Source organism: Falco rusticolus, chromosome W (assembly GCF_015220075.1).
Source record: "Falco rusticolus isolate bFalRus1 chromosome W, bFalRus1.pri, whole genome shotgun sequence".
Taxonomy (NCBI): domain Eukaryota; kingdom Metazoa; phylum Chordata; class Aves; order Falconiformes; family Falconidae; genus Falco; species Falco rusticolus.
Genome location: NC_051209.1, coordinates 6,385,318 through 6,407,590, shown reverse-complemented (window position 1 = coordinate 6,407,590; position 22,273 = coordinate 6,385,318). Strand labels below are relative to the sequence as shown.

At 42.3% G+C, this 22,273-nt stretch overlaps 1 protein-coding gene across 1 annotated transcript in view; it reads left to right on the top strand.

Annotated features, from left to right (window-relative positions):
* Positions 1-22,273, top strand: part of LOC119140921 (WD repeat-containing protein 7-like) — a gene marked incomplete at its 5' end in the record, with an annotated part of 114,197 nt that overhangs the window by 67,700 nt on the left and 24,224 nt on the right. The window contains 4 exons of the mRNA XM_037372582.1: positions 5,274-5,391; positions 6,118-6,267; positions 6,924-7,006; positions 13,030-13,129. Coding sequence (XP_037228479.1) covers positions 5,274-5,391; positions 6,118-6,267; positions 6,924-7,006; positions 13,030-13,129 — 451 coding nt within the window. The remainder of the gene's footprint in view (positions 1-5,273; positions 5,392-6,117; positions 6,268-6,923; positions 7,007-13,029; positions 13,130-22,273) is intronic.

Genomic DNA, 22,273 nt, shown 5'->3' with positions numbered 1-22,273 from the left:
GAATAGTGGCTTTCTCGAAAGGTGAGATGGCTCTACACCCTTCAAAAGATCCCTGTGGAATCACATCCTTTGTGAGTTCCCTCTTGCATCTCTCTGTGACCAGCTGGGTCAGCTTCCTGCTTTGAGTCCAGTTAGCAAAGAGATCCTAATCAGAATCGTTAGCATATATGCTGAAATTTCACATTCTTAGTCCCATGAAGTTTTTTATCTGGCACTGCTTTGTGGAAGTTGTGAGATGTAGAGATCCAGTTGCTACATTTTCTATTCATTGCTGTTAAAATCTTTTCCATTTACCTTCAGCTCTTCGCAGGTAGCTTGTTGTTTTTCCACGTCTTTTAAGAATCAGCTTTTTAAATATACCTTACTTACTTTTTGTAAGTGGTGAAGTACATAAACATGACTCTGAAGTTGTAATAGCTTGTGCTACACCTGTAAACAAGTTACCTGTTTTAAAAGTCTGTATTTCATTGGAAGCATTATTCAAATAGTGTATTGGTTTCCAAAAAACTGAAGGTGTTCGGATCACTGGTGTGGGGGAGGTTGGTGATGGATTTGGGAAAAGAGAGGACATCATTCCCTGGTGATGCAGGATACTGGCCACTTAGAATCAGCCTTCTGGAAATGAGCTAAAAGGAATAAATCAAAAGCACAAATAAAACCAGTAACAAATCCAAGGTTTTTTACTGCTGTTTGCAGGTAAAATATTGTCTCTGGTGTTAAAGACACACGTTACAGGACAAGCTGCATCCACTTTGTGTTACGTGTACAGAAATGATTCTTCAAATGTCAGCTTACAGTGCAGTGAGAAGTCAGAGGGCAGGATGAGGACAAGAGGGACAACACATGCTGCCGGCTCTTGCTGCACATACAGAAGTCCTAAAACTCGTCAATACAAGAATAGAGGTCTGGGTGTGAAAGCCAGAATTTCCCTCCATATATTACTTTTGCATCTGCTTTGGTTTTGTTCTGGGGTTTGGTGCGGTGTACCTGTCCCATTGCGCAGGGCTTTGCGAGCAGCTGGCCCGGCCCCGGGGTGTGTGTGTGTGTGTGTGTGGTGTTAATCTCTGCCCACATACTACCACTGCTGAGCCATGCTAATGAATTAACAAAAAGCCTGTTGCTTTTCAGGAAAATGCACACTTTACCAAACACCCTGTAAGGAAAAATACTGCTGGCAGAAACACAAAGTCTTTTTAGAGAAAAAAAGTACTGAAGCACTGGGGGATTTGATTGCTTTTGGGAGATAATGAGCCCTGCTGAAAGCCTGGCTTCGATACCACTTCCTTCCCAGTTCATCACTTCTGTCTGTAACATCTGTACAGGATTTTTTAAGTTATATGCAAATGTGGTTTTACAAGTAGAAGGCCAAGGAGGACATTTTTATTGTTGCAGAAACTTTATTGGTTTTCAAATTCAGTAGTTTTAATGCATACAGTGGAGGTGAGGAATGGGGAAGAAAATTATATTAAACTTTGGTTTGTGTTTATGTGAATTCAGGTCTGTAGAACAGTGACCGATCCATACCTCATCTTGTTTTGCTCTGGAAACATGGTTAATTTGTCAGAGAACGCTTTAACCACCCTGAAGTTCTTTGTTGCAAAGGATTCAATTTGTAAGCTTTCACAATATTAAATCAGATATTGCATATAGAAATATTTTTAAAGACACTTAAAGAAATTAAGAGAATGTGTTGTCCTCTATAGACACACACACCCCCCATCTCTCTCTCTCTCAGCTAAGTAGTGTAACTGTTCAGTTACCACATGCTACCCAAATCCTCTACAAAACCATTAATAGGCTTTTTGCAATAAGCTAGTTGGCTTTGTAACTTCTGTTACTCTTTGATCTTCTACTGAATTTTTTGGTACAGGGGAGGAGGAACCCCTTCAAATAGTGGCTGAGAGGAGATTCTCAGTGTGCCCAAGGAAGTGCCATGTCATGCTTATTTTCTCTTACTCGTGTTTGCACATGTGGTTTCGTGTTGAAGTGTTGGGGGGGAAAAAAACCACCACCTCTAGTGCTCTCCATCCTGGCTCTGAAAATGTAGATTTCCTCCTGCCTCAGTTCCAGAGAATGTCATTATAAAGTTTGCCATAGGAAACATCAGAGTAACTTCTGTTGAAGATAAATTTTTTTTTCTGGTTTAGCCTGAAAGAAGAGAAGCTCTCAAATGTTAATGTCACAAGGTGAATAGATAGATTAATACAAATAATTTTGGAGTTTAAGGTAACTGATGCTTTTGCTTGCCATTTTGAGTTAGTGGGTTTGGACTTCACCTGGGCTTTGTGGCACACATGGTGGAAATGCCGCGCTGTATTGTTTGGGGTGCCCAGAATACAAGATGTGTGCTGTGATTTCCATGTCTCTGGGGTTGTTTCAGTTTCTTATTTCCCTCATTTATTTTCAGAGCAAGTTGTGTCTGACTCTGTTTCCAGAGCAGAATGAACTTTGTTGACCCTGGTAAAAGTTTTTAACAGTTTGAAAGCACATAGAGATGCTAAAGGGATAGAAGCGTGGAATGATTATACTGTTCTCCATGACTCTGCTGTTGTTTTCTGTGGCTTGCCCACCGTAGAGGTTGTTGGTAGCTTTCTGGTTGAAAGAAGTCTTGAGGGTCCCCTGAGGTGCAGGTGAGGGCTAAGCCTGCCAGCCCAGTGGGTCCAGAGGAGTGAAGAGAGAGATCTGTTGGCCCTTGCCCCTCAGGTGTGCTGAGTGAAGCAGGCACAGCTGAACTTCCTACCCGCAGCGTCCGAACTCCAGTGCAGGGGTTTGGAGCAGTGTGCTCCCGTTCAGCCATGCTAATAGCGTCACATGTGTAAAATGAATGCAGCAGAAGAGCTGGCAGTGGCAGCTCTTACTTAAACGAGTAATCCTCGGGCAGCGGTGGGATGGTGCGGATGCATGCAGGCTGCGGAGTGAGAGCCAGTTATGGCTGCTGGTGGTGCAGAGCAGCGAGCAGCTTCCTGCTGCTCGACTGTCACTGCTGCGCATTGCAACGAGCCGTAACTGACTGTCCGCGGCATTTAGAAACACGTGGTGTTCTTCTGAAACTGCAGATTCTAGATAAGATTATTTCACCAGACTAGTACTCATTGTATTGAAGGTATTTTTATCTCACGTACATCTGCCAAAGTATTAAAGCATCTGAAATCACATTGATAGCAAAGAAAGCTGCAGATACTATCTTCTTTCATGTAATAAAACTATCTCATATTGTTAAGGTGTGCTTGAATGACATAGTTGCTTTAGCAAAAAGCTTCACTTTTATTAACATTCAGCATTCACATGTACTTGCAATATCACCAGCTAAGATGTTGGAACGGCTTTAAAACTCGATGCCTCTGTGTGTTGGCCGGTTAGTGCTGTTCACTTCCACGTGTCTGGGAGCACAACCTTCCTGTGCCTTAGGAACAGCAACTGCTGCCCATCTTGTCTGCAGAAAAGTACTTCCTTTCCACAGGGAAAGAGTAAGCCTATAGATGTTGTTTACAGGTTAATGCTTTTTTTGTGCATGTTACTTAATCTCTAAGTAAAATAACAAAGAAGAAGGATAGCTAAAGGAGGGCTTTCAGTGCAATTCCATAACACAGCTTTTCATGACATAGTAAAATCCATGTGGAATTGCCACATGCTCAAATGGTGCACTGATGCCCAGGGGTGAGCAAAAGAAACTTACCTTTCTTTTGTTTTGTCTTTATTTAAAAAAACAGAACAGAACACTTCTAGGGCTCCTGCTTGGTAGAAGTGAGGTCATGGCAGCAGGATTGATCAGACTATATGTTACAGGAGAACTTTACAATATTTTAGAGCTGGCAAACTGGTTTGTGATCTCTCTTTCCATGCTGCAATAGTCATGTTGGAGAACATTTCCTTTGCAGGGTAGGTTGAGCACATCAGGTTAATTCCAACACATGCTGGTTCCCAGGTATTCCTCCCCTTCTGTAAAAGCAGAGTTCCCTATCAAAGCACGTTCACCCCTGATCTCCCCATAGCTCTTTCCCCACCATTTCTTCCCCCTGCACCGCTGTAGTTTCCCTCGGTGAAATGTCCTCTCCCGGGGAGACCCGTGTGCCTGCGGCGCATCCAAGTCAGCGCTCAAACACTGCCTTGCCACCACGCAGCTCTTCCCAAACCTGTAACCCTCGGCTCTGAGGGCCTTGCAGTACTCTTGAATTCTGTACTCTTGCGTTTAGACACACATTGGATGTATCATTATGTATTAGCTTAATTTGTTGAAGGCACAAAGTTGTTAGCTTGGAGAGGTACCCATGTCCTGGGGCTGGGGGCTGCGACGCTCTGGGTGGCTGTGGGAAGGGGTGCAGGAAGGATTTACAGAAATGCTGGATAATGTACAACTAACTTAACAAAATGGGGCTCTGCTGTGATGTATACAACAGTGACAGTTAAACCAGTATGATTTTAAGAAAGGAAGTTTTCAGACAAAAATTAGTCGATGTGGTGTCTTTGTCAGGTACAGATGCTCTCAATTACCAAGTATCCAATTGTGGTTTTGCTCGGTGCAGTTGCTGGGTGCTTCCTTACTGTTTCTTGTGTTTATCTTGTCATAGCAAATGAAAAGCATTGTGTACAGAAAATTTAGGTGCCGCTTGCTCCCTTACTGTTATTCAAGGAATTGCTGTTAAAACCTCAGTGTTAGAAATTCTGAAGAGCTTTTGAATAATTTCCACAATTAGGAAGCATAAGGTACGGGGTTGTCTGTCATCTCATCATGCTGCTGTAACTGAGTCATGCAGTGAAGAAGATCAAACAGAATAGATTTGGTGGGTTTAGTTCTTCAGGAAGCTTCTTGCTTTCCTCTCGTATAAGCAGTGCTTAGCGGAATTAAGGGGAATGAGTACGAACAGGGTATTTTTCAGCCTGTGTTTAAAATATCATAAAAGTAATTTTTCAGCCTGTGTTTAAAATATCATAAAAGAATAAACCATAAATTCTTGGGAAGATGTTCTGTGTTTGCGTTGTCCTCAGGTGATATGTATTCAGCACATACAGATAATTTGTTAACAAGGCCTTTTTAACACTTTGGACAGATGCACATACTGTTTTAAATCTTCATGGTTAATTATTCAATTTTGTATTTGATGATAGAACACCCTGACTCCTAATCACTGCTCATTGTTGGAAGCCCATTATATTCTAACTGTTTTAGTGCTCTCATTGACCTTGAACTGACATTATAAGCTGTTTCTAATCTTTTCACTCTATATTTCTAATGCTCCTTTTCTTTCTCCCCTCTTTGTCTGGTGCCCATTTAGCATCACAATGGGGCTGCCCCTGAGCCCGGCTGCCGACTCTGCCCGTTCAGCGAGGCATGCTCTTTCCCTCATCGCCACCGCCAGACCACCTGCCTTCATCACCACCATCGCCAAGGAGGTGAGCGGGGCCACTCAGCAGCTTTTCCTCCGAGCTTTGAGGCTCCAGGCTTACGAACAGCAATAGAGAATCAAATCTCTCCCTTCCTCCCCAAAAAGGGAACCAGCAAGTGTAATATACTTGTGCCTGCAGATATCAAAATCACCCGTAATTGACAACAGGAGCAATATTTACCTGAGTGCGATGAGTTCTGTCTTAGTTTGTTGTATTCTGGTTATATAAACTTCCAATAGCAATTTGTAAAATCCTGCCTCCTTTAAGCAGTGCACACATGACCCCATTAAGTATGAATTAAAATTGAGTGGAGACTTAGCCATGGGGTTTGCAGGGTGAGGAGGAGGGGACACTGCTGTGAGGTTTGTGTTGGCTGGGCACGGTAGCCCGGAGCTTTGGCTGAGCTAAAGCAATAGGATGGTAGATGGTCAGTGGCCAGCCAAAAAGAACCCTGTTACAAAGCAGCCACCTAATACCTAAAAAAAGATGTACAATGCATGGAAATGATGTAATGAAGACCCAGGCATTTCCTTATCTTGACCTTTAGTTCTACGGGATTAAGATTTACTTAAAGGAGATGAGTCCTTGTTTAAAAACTTCCTCAAGGATAACCATTGGTGGCTCTACTGATGATGAGTAACAGGGGAGGGTGAAATAATCCATAGGTCTCAAACTAAAGCCAAGCATTCTGTACGGTACAGGCTTCCTTAATGTAACCCTGCTCTTTGGTAGGTGCACAGGCACACTGCCCTGGCAGCAAACACGCAGCCTCAGCAGAATATTCACACCACCACCCTCGCTCGGGCTAAAGGAGAGATCTTGAGAGTCATTGAGATACTTATTGAGAAGATGCCTACCGATGTTGTGGACCTTTTGGTGGAGGTAAGGCTGTTCCACCAGATCTGCTTGTGGGTTTGATGCAACAGTAGATAATGTGTCAGCCTGGAATCAAATTGTAGATTTTCTTTGTGTGAACCATAAACCCTTTTGTGTGTGAAGAGGATTTGTTTGTTTTATACCATTCAGCTCATTTTTTTTGAACTTTAAAAGCTTAAATTGAATTTAAATTGCGTTAAATTGCATTGCTGGGGAAAAAAACCCAAACAAGAGAGCTTGTGCTCATCACCCTGGTACTTGAACGCACTGGATGTTTTTATCTGTTGCGTTCATTGGTGCTTATGTGTATTGCTGAAGAAAGGTACAGATGTTGTAACAGGTTTGTAACTTTGATAATGATGCCCGGAGGCCTTTTTCACACCAGAGGTACTTACAGAGCTCAAATAGCTCATGTTTATGGGCAGTTTGTTGGTTTGTATCTGTTCATGGGTACTCTGCATGGTTCCAGTTGCCAGTACCATTGCTGTTGTGAACTCTTATCATGTGCAGGACAGTTCTGCTTTGCTTCATCCCAATTGGATTTTAAAGTTAGGTATCAAAGATGCAGTGGGGCACAAAAATTCTCTATTTTTGCCTATTAGAACTTTTATTATGAAACATAAAATACCATATGTCAAATGATTCTAACTATTGTTTCCAAGGTTATGGACATCATCATGTATTGCCTTGAAGGATCTTTAGTTAAGAAAAAGGGTCTTCAGGAATGCTTTCCAGCCATCTGCAGGTGAGCTCTTCCTCCAAGAATACTGTGAAATAAATTGCAAGGTCACCAGCAGGATGTATTTCTTTCTTAAGAATGAAACAATCTTTTACATGATGCTTGCACCTTAAAATAACAAATGTGAAGAGTGGTTTTAGCTCACCTATAAGCTTTTGTAGGCTTTTAGTTCTCTACCACATCTGACAGAAATGCATATCAGCAAAGAAAAACACTAACAACTCCTTGAAGCTGGATATTTTAAAAAGTCCAAAAAGATGAAAATGTTGTGTAATCTCGTGAAAAACTCTGTCCTGTTACCGCTCCATATATTGTAGCTATGCCATTGGAACAGCCACACAAGCTGAGCAGCTTCCTCCAAAGGATTTATCTCAGTCTATGTTGTTACAAAAATGAGAATAATGTACTTGAGTAACAAGTTAGATTCCAATATGCACAATCTGCCTGGGTGAATTAATTGTCACCATCAAAGCAACTGGGGAAAAAAGAAAACATTGGGAGCAGAAAACAAAGATGTGGTTTGAGGGGTGAGGTGGTGTTCCCAGACACCCCATGGGGTGGCTTGCAGCAGGGGGGCTTGCAGCCAACTGCTGTTCTTTAGTGCATCCAGACCAAGCCACAAGCAGCCAGTGTAAGGTGTGTGTCAAAGCAAGATTTCCCAGTGTGCTGCGGACCCAAGGCTTGTCAAAGCTGGAGCCCTTTACTTGCATTTCAAGGTCTGTTGTCAGGAGCACAGCACTTCAACAGAGCATGCTCTTGTACCAGGAGTTCAGCCAAATAACAAACACACTTTTCCTTCATAGGAAGCTTAAGCCTAACTCCATTTTGTCCTCCAGAACATCTTCTAATGGAGAATTTTGATAATAAATATTATTTCCTTTGTGGCAATAGCTAACTGCTGTAATCCGCCTAGTAGCTGGCAGTAGAGCATAGTTATCGGAGGAGACCATCTCCTGACCAGGCACTTCCAAGTCCTTCTGAGCTGTTTGCACAGGTGCATAGCAGTGCCATCCCATAGGAAAGGTCAGTGAAATGAAGATAAGAAATAGAAAGTACCAAATGCCTTTGTGGAATAGAGCCTTGCTTTTGCTGCCCTGTGACTGTCTCCCAGGCATCCTCCAAGGGAGTGGGGCTGCACACAAAAGCTTTTGTTGTAGGCAGCGAGTAGCGCCCTCACCCTTGTGGTAGGAGCCTGCCCTCTCCCTGGATTTTAGAAACTTTTTTTGGATGCTCACACTGGATGCAGGAGATTCAATTGAAATTAAACCTCACAAAGCATAGAGAGCACTGCTGGTGACTTAGAGCTGCCCTGCACTCTGCAGCATGTGGAAATGTCTTGGGCAGTGTTTCAAACTATCTGTGGTGCCGGGCAGCTCGGTAAAATCACATGGATGAATTTGCACAAAATGATAGGGAAAGAGAAGCACAGTGGCTGTCCTGTGCTTGCATTGTTGATGACCCAGCAGTTCGGAGGGTGCCGAAAGGCACGAGGGGCTGTTCAGATGCTGGCCTCTGCTAACCTTCACTGGGAGTTGAGCATCGTCAGTTGTTTTTTGTCTTGGGCTCGTTCTAATTCACTCCTAAAATGGTACTTTCAAATAATAAAATGTGATTGATAAAATGGGAACATTTACAGTATCTTTAGACTACAATATATGTCCCAGTTATACTATTAAACTGGTACAACCAATAAATTATAATAATCATCTGTCGACCATTACATTTTAATTTAATGAGCTATTAAAATATTGAACAGTTTCAAGAAAAGAACAATTACCCTGTTGATGGGTAGGATACTGATAGAGGTAATCTTCCTTCTTCCTGATGCTTTAAAAGGCTTACCTTAAAGCATAAATGCAAGCGTAAGTGGGAATTAGTTCAAAAATCTCCCTAGTCCTGTTGTATTTTTATAGTGATACATTATCTTAAAGTTTTGCTAAAGTACTAGTAATATTTCCTATTCTACATAGTTATAACCGTTGTAAAAATGACGCAGCACCCCACCAATGTGATCATTCAGCCCAATGGAAATTTTCATCAGATTTTAGCAAATGATTGAATCTCTGGAGAGATTCCCTGTGGAAGTACTCTGACATAATCCAATTGTTAATTCTTTTAATATCCCAGTGCCCTTTCTGCTGTACTGCGCTATTTGCACACCCCTGTTGTGGCCAGATCATTCGGGTGCCTTGGTGCTTGCTGTGCAGGCTCTGCTCCTTCGGAGGATGTTGTGGAAGTGCCTTACTCAGGGCTATAATGGCAAACGTTTGTTGTGCCTCTGCGGTCTCTTGGAAGTGATGTTCCCATTTCGGCAGAACATTAAACCCAGGGCTGGGAGCAGCAGTGTGCTCGGTTAAAGTACCTGATTATCATTCCTCTGGGGTTTTCAGCTTTTTTTCACTGTTGTACAAATGTAGCAGTCATGCCGCTTATTGCTGTGAGCGTAACTGACTCAGTCCTGATGGGTGGCGCTGAGGTAAATCTATCGCTGCAGATGGTTTTGGATATCAGATCTCACATCGTGGGATTATGGTGTCTATTTGGTTTTCCCTTAAGTGTTATTCTTTATAGAGAATTGTACTTCCTTTTGGCATGTGCTATACAAACCCATTTCTTATCACAATAAGTACTGAAGTACAATGCAATGACTATGAAATATTTCTCGATTTCTTTAAAATTGGAAAGGGTAACATTGAAGGCTGCAAAATCCTGTTTGACTCGAGCGTTTTCCAGATTCAGCAGTTGCATTGCAGCTGAGTGGTCCTCGATGGACTCTGCTTGGTCAGGTCATGTATTTAGTACAGGCTGCCAAGTTCAAGCGGTCTGTGTCACGGCATAGTCTCATATGGGAAGATAGATTAAATTTAAAATAACAAGTGGTTTTAATATGTCTTTTTACTAGGGAGTAGCCTTACAGGAAGAGCGCAGATTTTGAGGATTAGACAAAGTGAGGTTGTACAACAAATTCCTATGCCCTGATAATTTCTAGGATTTTGGAGAGTATAATTGAAGGAATCGGGGTCCATCAGCTGGAGGTGCTGTCGTGATAATGCTCAAGGGAGCCTGAAGCGTCAGTCTGTAGAAGGAAAAGAAAAAAGAACAAAATGTGAAATAGGACAAGAGAGTATCAAAATTATAATCCAGAACCCCCTCTGCCTATTGCAAGATACTGAAGTTTGAAATTAAGATTTAATGAAGCTGTGATGTTAATGAACAAATTCATTTTGATGAACATTTAACATTTCAACTTAGAATGTTAATTTAAAGAAAAAAAAAGTTGTATAACCTCTTAGATACTTCAGCAGTCACTAATTCAGGTTTTAAAGCAGTTGGTGAGCCTTCACTGAACCACAGTGTTGCTGCTGCTGGCTTTTCTAGTGCCAGCATAAACCCCAGCCAGCCCAAGCAGCCCCGTTCCCAACTGGCCAGTGTGCTCGCTGTTATTTGGAGGAAGAAGTAGTATCATTTTCCTACGAAGCCCTTAACCCAGCTTGCTCACACCAAGTTTCTCTGCAGAGCAGTAATGGGGCAGCACCCAGGGCAAGGTCTCCGTTAAGATGCCGCCGGTGGCTGTGGCTGCACCAGCCAGGCTTGCAAAAATGAGTTTGTAGCATAGTCTAAATGTATGCTGGCACGTCATTCTCTATTGAACTCAACCATATGGAGGTTTAGAAAGGGGTGCAAAGGCTTAAAATATTTAAATCTCTGTGTGGTTGTAGCAATGCTAGGCTAACTAAAAGATAAAGAATTAAGCTAAAGAGCTGACAACTGTATGTCAATTTAAGGGGTAATTTTTTTTAGAAAATTGAACTGAAAAGCATCTATTTCCGTGAAGTCTTTTTCCCCCCAAACCCTCTGTTGTTATGTGGTCTGATGGATTCTGCTTTTCAAAGAAAAATACTGACTCTGTGCTCTGTCTAAATGGGCATTTAAATGCAGTAAGGAGAGAAATGCTGTTTACTTACATATGTGATATTCTCTTTCTAAATCTATTGGAGGAGACAAGCAGACTGTGCCCATTCAGTAGTGTAATAGAATTAATGGGGATATAAAACAACTTATATAGAAACTTTCTGTTGTAATCCATTTTACTTGTAATGATCAAGCAGCGTGTGAGGGTTTTTTTCGAAGTGTATATATAAAAATCCTGAGTTTGCTGGTTATATAAAATAGCCTTAAAAATTTATCCCCTTCCCTGTTCACCTGGGGGACCACATTAATTGTGCAGGTGTTTGCAGTTTGACATGAAATAGTGAAAAATGTGAATGCTCTCTTAGTACAGTCTCATGCCTTCTTCACCGTGCATGGGGGGCTCTAGACCCTCCTGTTTGTACCTGTTTGCCCTCAGCATTATTGCTGTTCTTATGCCTGGCTCCTGCCTCTCCTGCTCCCAGGCTATTTGCCAACAGCTTTTGCTTTTTTTCTAAGCGCTCCTTTTTTTCATCTTAATAATAAATGAGAAACTATTATTGAATAATAAGTAAGCTGTGTTGGTGCCACTGATCAAAGGAATATGAAAAGCAGATTGTGATGAGGCAGATGCTGGCTGCAAAAGAAGGTAGCAGAGATGGTTTGTGGCCTGGAAATATTTCCATATCCCAAGAAGAGGGAGCATTAAAAAGCTGCCCATCATCATCCTTGTATGCTCTGAGAAGGGAGGGTTCTGTGCTGACCACAGCACGTGGCCGTATGGGCTAGTATGTCTGATGGCCTGTGGGCTCTCGTCAGGGGCTTTGACGTTCACCATTGACACTCAATATTATCTGGCCGTTCCAGGTAGGGTAAGAGTTAGATGAAATAACTGGTGTAGCTGAAGTGGGGTTTGTCTTTGTCTTGTCCTCTCGAGTGGGAATTACCAGCAGAGCTGTCAGGTTTTTCACGGTTGGCACCTTCCCTTTGGTCTTGCCTGAAGTCATCTACGTCCCTCTGCTGCAGAACCTTCCCTGCGCAGGGGCAGGATGCAAAAATGCATCTGAGCTACTTACTCTTGCCCTTTCTCCCACACAACAACTGATTTTCTTTCTTTTTCTTTTTTTTTTCTGTAACACCATGTTTTGTGCTGTTTTTCTTCCTGACTGCCATCCTGCACTGTAGAAACAAGTGTATCACACCTGTGTGAGAGCAGTTGCTATGGTACTCTCGGAATCCTGAAGAACAGGAAGATAGATCACTGCAGGATTTATTGTTTGAAGCCATAAATATTGTCAGCAACATATTTTTATAAACTGATTCTGGAGATCTCTGGCAGACTTTATTATAGTAAAATTTAACTGTAAAATTAAAATGTAATTGGAAGTGCAGTCAGCAGTTTTCACAGGTCTGCTCTCCCTTTTATAAGAAAGGCACAGTGATCTTCCCAAAGATTTTTATTTGAAATAAGGATTTTGTCACTCTTGTGCTTCAGGGTATAGAAATTCCTTGAATTTTGCAATTGTTTGAATTCAAATCGATGTCATACAGCCAGACGGGATGTTAAGGACAATTGCAGGCTTCTCGGATCCTTTTCACCTGAAGGATGTTACTGGATTAGAGAGCATTTGATGAATTTTAATTTGCTTTTTTTTATGCCAATCAAAAAATTATGAGTTTGCGTATTTTTCCCTACACTTTCTCTCAGTCTTTCTCATTTCATTTTCAAGGAAAAGTGCTCTGAAGTCATTCAGGGTGTTAGATTATCTTGTTTAACCATTTGACATGCGGCATTATTGTGGTGTGCCACTATAAACAAGATATGCACATGGACATTCAGGGAATCTGGTGATTATCACAGATTATTCCCAAACACAGTGGAAGTGTTGAACACTGTATAATAAAAATAAATAAATCTGATCTGATTCTGTGGTGATGCAGCAAACATCAGTTGGCTTTGTTTGCTGAATGCCAAGTATGAAAACTGGCAGCTGATGAATTTTTGAATCAAATCTCCATTCTAGCACTAATGTTAATTACCCAGTGGCATTGCAAATTAATTTGAACATCATGCAGGCAGGTCAGATCTCACCTGTTACTTGTTATAATGTTCAATTCAGGTTCTACATGGTCAGCTATTATGAGCGGAGTCACAGAATAGCAGTGGGAGCTCGCCATGGTTCAGTGGCCCTCTACGACATCCGGACTGGGAAATGTCAGGTAAATAAATCATTGTGACTTCCTCACCATAAAGTGTGGAAGTTATTGAAAGAAAAGAGCAGCGAGCTCTGCATCAGTTGACATGCTAAGATGCTGGAACATTATGGATAATGCTGAGGGGTTCAATAGTTTAATGAAGGACTCAAAGTATATAGAGCCCTACTGTCTTCATTCACTGCAACTGAATGAGTGCCACAGATGGGTTAATAATGAAAGCCTAAAGTTAGGTGATACCCCTGCTATGAAATAAATGAAAAATCTGATTTTTTTTTGAAGTTAGGTTTTATAGCAGGATACTTGCCTACTGTAGAAGTCACAGAGAAAATCCACTGAGGGGTTGGTTTTTCTTTTCCTAAAACTCCTTTCTGCAAAATGCTGTGATGCTTACGTTTGAGGTATTTACAATTTTCTGATGTTAAATAAGATACATATTTTCTTACCAGTTACCAGTGACCTAGAAGAGGATATACTTAAGGATAATGTTGAAATGAGTGCCTGGAATTAAAAATGTTTAAATGACAAAGTATTTGCCTTGTCTTTTCAGAAAAATTCTTTGCTAATGTTCTTTATTATTCCTTGTACTATGTGATCAGCTATTATTTCTTATTGAATTTCAATAGTCCTCATGTAAAGCTTGGGTAAAATATCTGTATTTTTAATCTGCCTTATTCTTTGTGTGTGTGTGTAAATATATTTTTTGTTGTTGTTTCTAAAAGCTGTTATCTTTAGTCCTTAGAAAATTTGCACTATAGAGAAGGCAGCATAGATTCATTCCTGCTAGATCCGTTGTTAGAACTGCGTGCTTAGGTGTATGTGGCTGGTTCACTTCCTGTTCTGAAATTTTGGGGTTTATTTCCCAAATCTAGTAGCTGACAACATTGTATGTTCTGGTATATTTTGTTTAGACAGCAGTCCTATGGAAGCTAAGATGGCCAGATTTGTTTTATAAATAGCTGTATAATGCAGGCAGATAGGAAGTATGGAATGCTCTATCTTGTTTTATCTTAAGTCATTTGGATCATGATTTATTAATTGAACTACAAAATGGGTCCACAAGAACAGCTGTGTATTGATATATCCGATGTCACTGAGCATCTTTACTGTCCTGCAGTCCTAGCCAAGATGACCATGGTGCTGCAGAGCTGTGCGTATCCCTCTTTCCAAATAAGTTTCCTTGATTATGCAAGGAGCCTGCACGTGTTGTGTGACTTTTTTCTGCCTACTCAGCAGCTGGTGTGATGAAGCAGCTGAACATCCCCCTAGTCACAATTCCTTTTGATGGGCATCACCACACTGAAAGTGGAGAGTGCAAAGTCCAAATAAGTCTGTGAAGCTTTGGCATCTCAAAGCAATAGCTAATTCCTGATGCTGTTGGAGGGGGAGAGGTAAAGAGCACAACTATACACTGCCTTACATTTCTCTTTTCAGAGCACAAGGAGAGTTGGTAACAAAACCCCTCCTTCCATTTAGCAGCAGCATTTAACCAGTGCTGTCATCCTTGTGCTTTTAACTTAGTTTAACGCATGCTTCAGCTAGCGAGCTGGCTCCTGGGTGAGCAGAGGAGCTGTTAAGATAGCAGGTAATTCTGGCATGGCTGCCTGTGGCGCATGAGCTCAGGTCGGTCTGTAACTCCTCTTACACAGCCTGGGACCCGCGGCAGCTCGGCAGGAGCCCGGCGGTGCTGGTGGGCAGGACAGCGAAGGTGCTTACAGCTGCATGTGTGTCTGGGGCTAAACTTTCTACAAAAGTCACCCAGCTGGCTTGGTTTGCCCTTGGTTTGGCAGGCTGCTAAAATACCCTCTTTTTCTCTTTTTTACCTTTTCCTTTGGTTCTTTTAAAGTGAATTCTGTGTAATAACCACCAGCTGTTTGAAGGGGATTGTGCGTAGCTGATGTTTGCCAGCCTTTTCTCCGAAGCGCACTATGCTCCACGTCAGTCTCACCTCGAACTAACTCCAGTTTTCTGTCAATAGATTGTTTGCTTGCGTAATTTGATGTGTTGGTGAATATTCACAGCACTTTTTTTCTTATATTCTTCATATGCTTCCACGTAGATCATATAAAGCAGAGATGGGTGTGACTGAACGGAACTGCAGGATAATTAGGGCAGGGTCCTTTGCAGGTTTTATTATTATTCATGAGATAGAAAAATTTGGTGACTGCCAGATATATGATTATTAGGGGGCAATGCCATCTATTGGATACAGGTTTCTTATTCCAAATCTGATATTTTAAGTTATTTCTCGCAGTTGCAGATTTCAGCTGCTCGGAAGATGTGAAATACCTTCAGGGTTGTATAGATGGAAAAGTTTTGAAATTGGAAAAAAGCTCAATTTTTTACTTCTTTACAAAAGTTAAAGCCTTTCAAAATGTTTATCAAAATATTTTAATTGCCTTGGTATGGTTAAGTTGAGCACACATTAGGACACGTGCCTGAGGAGCGCTGATGAGGGTCAGGGCCCTGGTGTAAGGCAGAGTGAGAGCTGGTGGGTGAGCAGTAGCCCATGCTGGGATGATGCCTGGAGCCCTTGGCCAGCCTCCTTCCATCCCGCTCTTGTCTTGGGACCTTCTCACTTTCTGTACTAGCTGTGGCTTCATTTCTACTGAGAAAAACGTTTCTCTAACACAGGCCATCATCTAGCTTAAGCTCATTCTGTTTCTTTCTGTTTATAATGTTTCTTGAACAATGTTGCCAGAAACACACTATCAAAAAATTGCTTAGTCATTCTCTATTTAAAAAACAAAATGATTCTTTGAATCATTTCCTGAAACCATAATTTTGCATTTAGTAAATATGTTAGTGTTTTGAAAGTAGAAGTTTGAAAGTTTTATTAGTTGCCCCATCGCAGCTCTCACGTAAGCTGGTTTTAGTCAGGCGAAGAGGGTCCCCCGTGGAGAGTCGGCCAAGTCACGACAATCACACCAATATGGCTACATGCCGTGCTCCCTTTATTAAACAGGTCATATTTATAACTTAAACCGACCGCTCACCCGACTTTACACACAGGTGATTGGATAAAAGTCTCTGGCCACGCGGGCGTCCGTGTGGCTGACCGGTGAGCATGCTGCAGGCGCCTGATCAGAGTGTGCCGATGAGAGTGTGTGGATTTCGCGGTTCCCAGGACTTGCTCTGCACCTGGCTTCTTGTTTGTGCACAGCTTGTTTTCTTTCTCCCACTGCTTGTTCCCAGGACAATTTAAAGCTGCTCTGCAGCTTCAACTAACAGGCCTGGGTTGTCCAACACGGACAATGGTAACATATGTCCTCGGTCCTTTAAAAATCCCTCTATAGATAGGCATCAGAATTACTGATTGGGTAAGAAGAGGGGGAGCTGCTTTCCCCATTCATACCTTTCATTAAGGATATATGTTAAGTGAGATTACCATGGAGATAAGCAGAAGGGAAGAGGAGCGGTAAGTGTGGGTATTGCAGGTGGGACCTCCTTGGGACATGAAGGCTTGTCCCTGCTGCAGCAGGCATGGGAGCTTCTCTTGTAGCAGCTGAGCGAGCAGCATCTGAAAAAGCCTTAGGTTTCTTGACACCCAGTAGCAGGTTGTTCCAGAGTATCGATGGGTTAAAATATCACGGGTTAGAAATCTTTTTTTTATTTTTTTTATTCCCACACTGATGTAGTTATAGCTAGCTAAGTCTTTGTACCACCATTGAACTTTAGCTTAAATAACTGGTTCCTCTCCTTGGTTTTTGCACTTGTACCTTATTTACAGGCAGCCTTAATGCTCACTTTCAGCCTTTGTTTTGAAAGGTGAAAAAAACAGAGGACGCTCAAAACTCCTTCTCCGCAATGTACTCTCCGCTTTTCTTAATCCTCCTTAGGCAAAATACCAGTTTCTGTTGTAGGCTGCACAGAGACTGTCTTCAGTGTTTATTTCAGTCTTGCTGCAGAGCTTCCCCAAACCTTCTTTCCCTTCCTACCTATGAAACCACACAAAAGCAGAACTTTGAAAGGCTTCTCATCCTAATATTGTTTTGCCAGGTGCAACTGCACATCAGAGCTCACGTTTTTGACAGGCCCTTGTCGCACCCTGTTGTGTGCGTTCCTGTCATGCAGAACCTCCTCTTCTCCCTTTAGCTTTGTTACTCACGCCTGATGTGGTTTTTGGAGGTTGGTACTAAATTACCACAAAGGCCGTCCCTTAGCGTAGGCTGTGGGTCTCAGGTCGCTGAGCCCCCGCAGATCAGGAGCTTGCGTGGGGAGGTGCATCTCTGAGGTTTTCTTTTCTTTGACGCCAAAGCCAGTCTAAACCACCGTCACCTTCTGCGCTCCCAGGGACTATCGGGGAGCAGCAGCTCTGAGAAGCATTCAGGAATAAAAGCTCTCTATCAATTAAAGCATTGCAGCTTACATTAAAACCTTGGCTTTGTGGCAGAAGGCGCTGTAGACAGCCAGCACCCTTCTCCTCAGCCAAGGGCGTGCGTGTGCTGTCCTGGCCCCACTGAAGCCGGGGGTTGGTGGCTGTGGCCAGTGGTATCACCGGGGTGTCACCTGTCCCCCGAGCAGGAAGGCTGGTGGTGTCAGCGTGCAGTCCCCCGGCTCATTGCCCACCCACCTCTGCCCCACTGCCTCTGGGCTCCACAGGCACCTCTGGAGAGCAGCACCAGGGCACCTGCTGGCAGCGTTTACGGAGCAATGAATTCTGTACATTGTGCATATAGAAACCAGAGTTAGGTATGTTACCACTAAAAACATGTTGTTCTTCATGTTTCTTAAAAAGCTGAGTGAACGGTGGGTTTCTCTGAGCTCACCCCATGCTTCCCATGCTCACCCTTCCCAAAAATGGGCTGGGGTGGTTTTACGGGCTTGATGTGCAGTAGAGGACCGTGCTCCAGCAGCCATCTGACTGATGGGCGTGAGACTGTTCGGGAGGGCACCTGTGCCTGCACCAACATGCTCCCATCCCTTTGGGTCACATGCAAAAGTAGGCAATCACTCCTGGACGGGGGAGCAAAGCAGGCAGGTATCGGGGTGTCGCTGGCACTGACGGGGTGCTGCCCTGCTGCGCTGAAGCCGTGTTGCTCTGGAGATGCCTGAAGAAAATATCAGAAATCCCCATAAAAGAAGGAGATTGCTTTGCTTTGCAATTGTTTTTGATTTTGTGATGTTTGCATTGAATAATTCATGAAACTATAATCCGGTAATTTAGCACCGTGCATACTAACGTAATTATGGTGATGAAAATAAAGCTTAAAATGTTAGTTTTTCATATCATGCAGCCATGCTGAAAAAAAAAAAAGTCCCTTTTAACTTCAGCTGATGGCAGGATCTGAGCGGTGTGGGGTTCTGTGTTACTGAAACTGTGTCACAGATTTAACACAGTTTATAGCTGGTGGAAAAATCTGTAGTAATTACCAGCAGAAGAGCAAACTGCCGGCCCAAACATGCACTCTGATTGTGGTTCCTTTATTTTTACACTATAGGTGAAACAGGGTGCTAATGACCTGGATTTTGTGATCTGCTTGTAGAAAAAAGGGAGGCATTTTAACTGTAATAATAGGCAACAAAAATATTCTCTAGGGTTTGGTGTTTTTTTACTTCCAGCACATTTTTATTTTGTTTACAAGAAAGGTGGTTGTACGTACTGACTGAGAAATTACACCTAATAATTAATAGAATGATGGATGTCAAGCATCACCTTTTCTAACAAATAATAAATCAACATTTATATATGATAGGTTTTTTCCATTAAAAATATAGTATATTAGTATCACTTATTTAACAAGGTGTCAATTATTAATACTACAAGTAAAATGTTGCCTCAAAGCCAGTTATCTGCATTTCAGTGTTTTGCTTTTGGTGTGCATTGTTGCTGCTGTGCAGATAGGCATACTAACATGAATTCTACCTAGTATTTTTTGAAGACAGATTATTAATTATAATATTTAAACAAAAAAGTTAATGTTCTACACTTAATCTTACTTTCAAGGAAACACTAATTTTGGGGGTTTGGATTTTAGTTTATTTTCAGAACATTAAATGGGAATGAAAATTGCAGCCCCTTTGTATTGTATCATGAGTAGTCCAAGTACATATCTTTTTTCATCTAGTTTTTTCTGTAATTTAATATAGAGATTAGATGTTCTCTCTCTTTTTCCTATTAAATTATTTATTAAATATTTTCTGAGTGTTAGGCGGTGTTCCCAGTGCCCAGCGTCAGACACGAGCGAAGTTGGAATTCATGTGGTTTTTCAGGTGCTTTCCTGCCGTGGCGGCGATGTGTTGTGGGGAGTGGGGCTGGGCAGTGTCCTTCCCATGGCGGTATTGATTTGCTCTTCAGCTGTTTGCAGCAGGGAGAGAACCCAGGGCCTTGTTGTTGATTATCTACACAATGTCTCGGTGAACAGTATTGACCCATTGCCACTTACTGCCTATGACTCTTAATTTTTCACACCGTCTCCATGACACTCACAATAAAACATACTATCTTATTGCTGCGTGGCTCTGGAAGCCAACCAATCTGCCCGTAGTGCAGCTGCTGCCTTTCTGGAGCACATGTCATTAGGTGGGTGGCAAGGTGCTAGCACCCTTTGGGGTGGTCTTTGTGTACCCTGTTTCGAGGGGTCCCATGCCCTGCACTCGGGCCATGTCCTGCGCAGCAGCACGGGGCTCGTTGTGCTTCGTTGCTGCAGATCTCAGAGAAAGGTTATACGAGGCGCTCTCGGCACGGCTTTTGAAATGTTTGAATAATCAAAAGAATTAATGAGAGATATTTTTTTTAAGGAAAGAAAAAAACCCAGCCCGCCCAACAAAAAAAACTGTTAGAAAAAGTGAGATGATATAAAATATCAAGATCACTCTGAAAATTTTAAGTGCTTTGATAAATTCCAAAATAATCATGAAAAATAGAAATATCCATTTAGCTGGGCTTTTTGCAAATCTATTTAATTATATTTTACTATAAAGTAGCCATATGTTGGGGGAAATTATGGGAATTACTCCTTTGCAATAGTTTTGTCTTTTACCCTAATGGTATTTGTGCTGTACTTTGGATTATTACTCTGAACTGCTGCGATGGGGGATTTCTTTGGTTTTTTCATAAATAGAACTGTTCCACAAGAAACAATTTTCTAGTCTTAAACTGCACTAGGAACTCTTTTCTGAAGCTTGATTAGAATTATGTAAAACACTGGCTGAACTTTGGCATATCAATTCATACAGTATTTACTGTTGAATCCATTTAGCATTTTCTGTTGTTGGAGAAGCAGTGGGTTTGTGACCAGAATATTTTTAAATCCTTCAAAAACAAGGTATGCAGAGACAAGCAATGGGAGGTAAAGGCTCTGGAGGAGGATTCCCCATTCCGGCAGTGCACGGAGCAGCCCTTCGGGAGATGCTGAGCCCCTCCACACCTAGGGAGGACCCAAGTTCCATGTAAAAGCAGATTTTTTTATTATTATTATTTTTTTTAATGGTGCCTGCTGCCACGTCCATCAGAGTGACATTGCTGGTCTCCAGAGCAGCATTTAGCAGTTCAGTGTGTATTTATCACGGGTGATGGCTCGCTCAGGAAAGCAAAATTGTAAATGGAGGGAGCCGATGACTGGCAGCTCCCCGGAGGAGGGAAGGAGAGAAGTGAGAAGGGATCTCTGTGATCATCAGGTCTGACCTCCTGCAGGGGGCAAAACGCTTAAATCCAGCATCACTGGGCAGTGTGCGTCTTGAGAAGATCATCTCACCTTGATCTTAAATTTTCCAGTAATGGAAGATCTGCCAGAATCATAAGTTGTTTCATTAGTTAATAATTTTCATTATTAAAGCTATATTTTGTTTCTAGCTTGACTTTGCTTTAGCTTCAGCTTCTGACCAGTAGGTCCTGTTTTACATTTAACTGTTCATTTGCATAAGAAATTGTTAATTTTGTTTATGCGTGTGAGTGCTCTAGACATGGTCAAAGTTGCACCACCATACTTGACAAACGAAGGAGATGAGGCTGCTCCAGGCTGGAGGGAGGCTGGCAAGCCCTGCTGGCCCAGGGTGCTCCCAAGGCTGGTGCCCTTCGGGTCTTCCCTCCCCAAGCCCAGACCCGCTGGGTGTTCTCCTTGAGCTGCAGCAGCAGCAGCTCTTGCACAGCTTCTGGGTTTAGATGGGCCCTTCTGGGACCCCAGGAGAAATGCACCAATTCAGCACTTTTTCTGTTTACAGCTGCATTCCAAGCCACATCGATTAGCCAATATTTAATCCACCTAACAGCCAACCTGTTCGTTATGTATCACTTTCATTTCTCCCAGGAATGTGTAAGACTGCACCAAACACCTTTCAGAAGTGTCACCACATGAGGGTTTTGACTTTTATCATCAAAACCGTACGTTTCAGTAAACTTGCTTGATAACACCTCCTTTCTATAGAACTACATTGTTGACAAGAGTTATATTGTATTTATGTAAATGTTTTATTAGTGCCAAGTTCATATGAGACATACCTTTCTTTGGAGAGATTTGCATCAGGGAGGTGGGCTTTTAACTGTTCAGGTCTTTCTCTTTGCTCTTTAAGGTACAACTCCGGTGTAACTAATGCCATGAGCTCTCTCCCTTCCCCAGGAACACCCTCATTTTTCTAATGCTTGCTGGGAGTCCATGTTAACAAGCTGTGAGCGCTTTGGCTGCTTCACTCGAAGCTCCTACTTTTGGCTACGATTATCAGTGCACATTTTACTCAAGATTTTTTTTCATTTGGAAAAGCAAATGATTCTGTTGCGATTCATTCTTTGGTCTGAAGAGAAATTTCAACAGTTCTAAGCCAGGTTCTGAAAATGCCTGGTCGTGGGTATAAATAAGTCTTTAACCTTGCATGTCAGTTCTGGTTTTGCTGGGAAATAGACATTAATTATCCTTTTAATCCTCCAGTGCCTTCATGAGCCTCCTGGAGGTTGATGCTGAGATCTTGAAATGAGCTAAACACCGTTTGCGTGATAATGCAGAAGGGTGTTGCCAGGTCCCCCGGAATGTGTTGCAGTTTTAGGAAGGCTTTCCAGCTGTCTAAGCAGCATGCCCAACACTTTTTGTGCTGCTTGCTCAGTCCTACCAGCAGTGAACTTCCACAGCTGCCTTGAATGGTGAGAAAGCTGCTCAGGGCAGTGGGTTTGTTCGGTTTGGTTGTGCTTCAGGGTTTTTTTAAGGTAGTGACCATAAA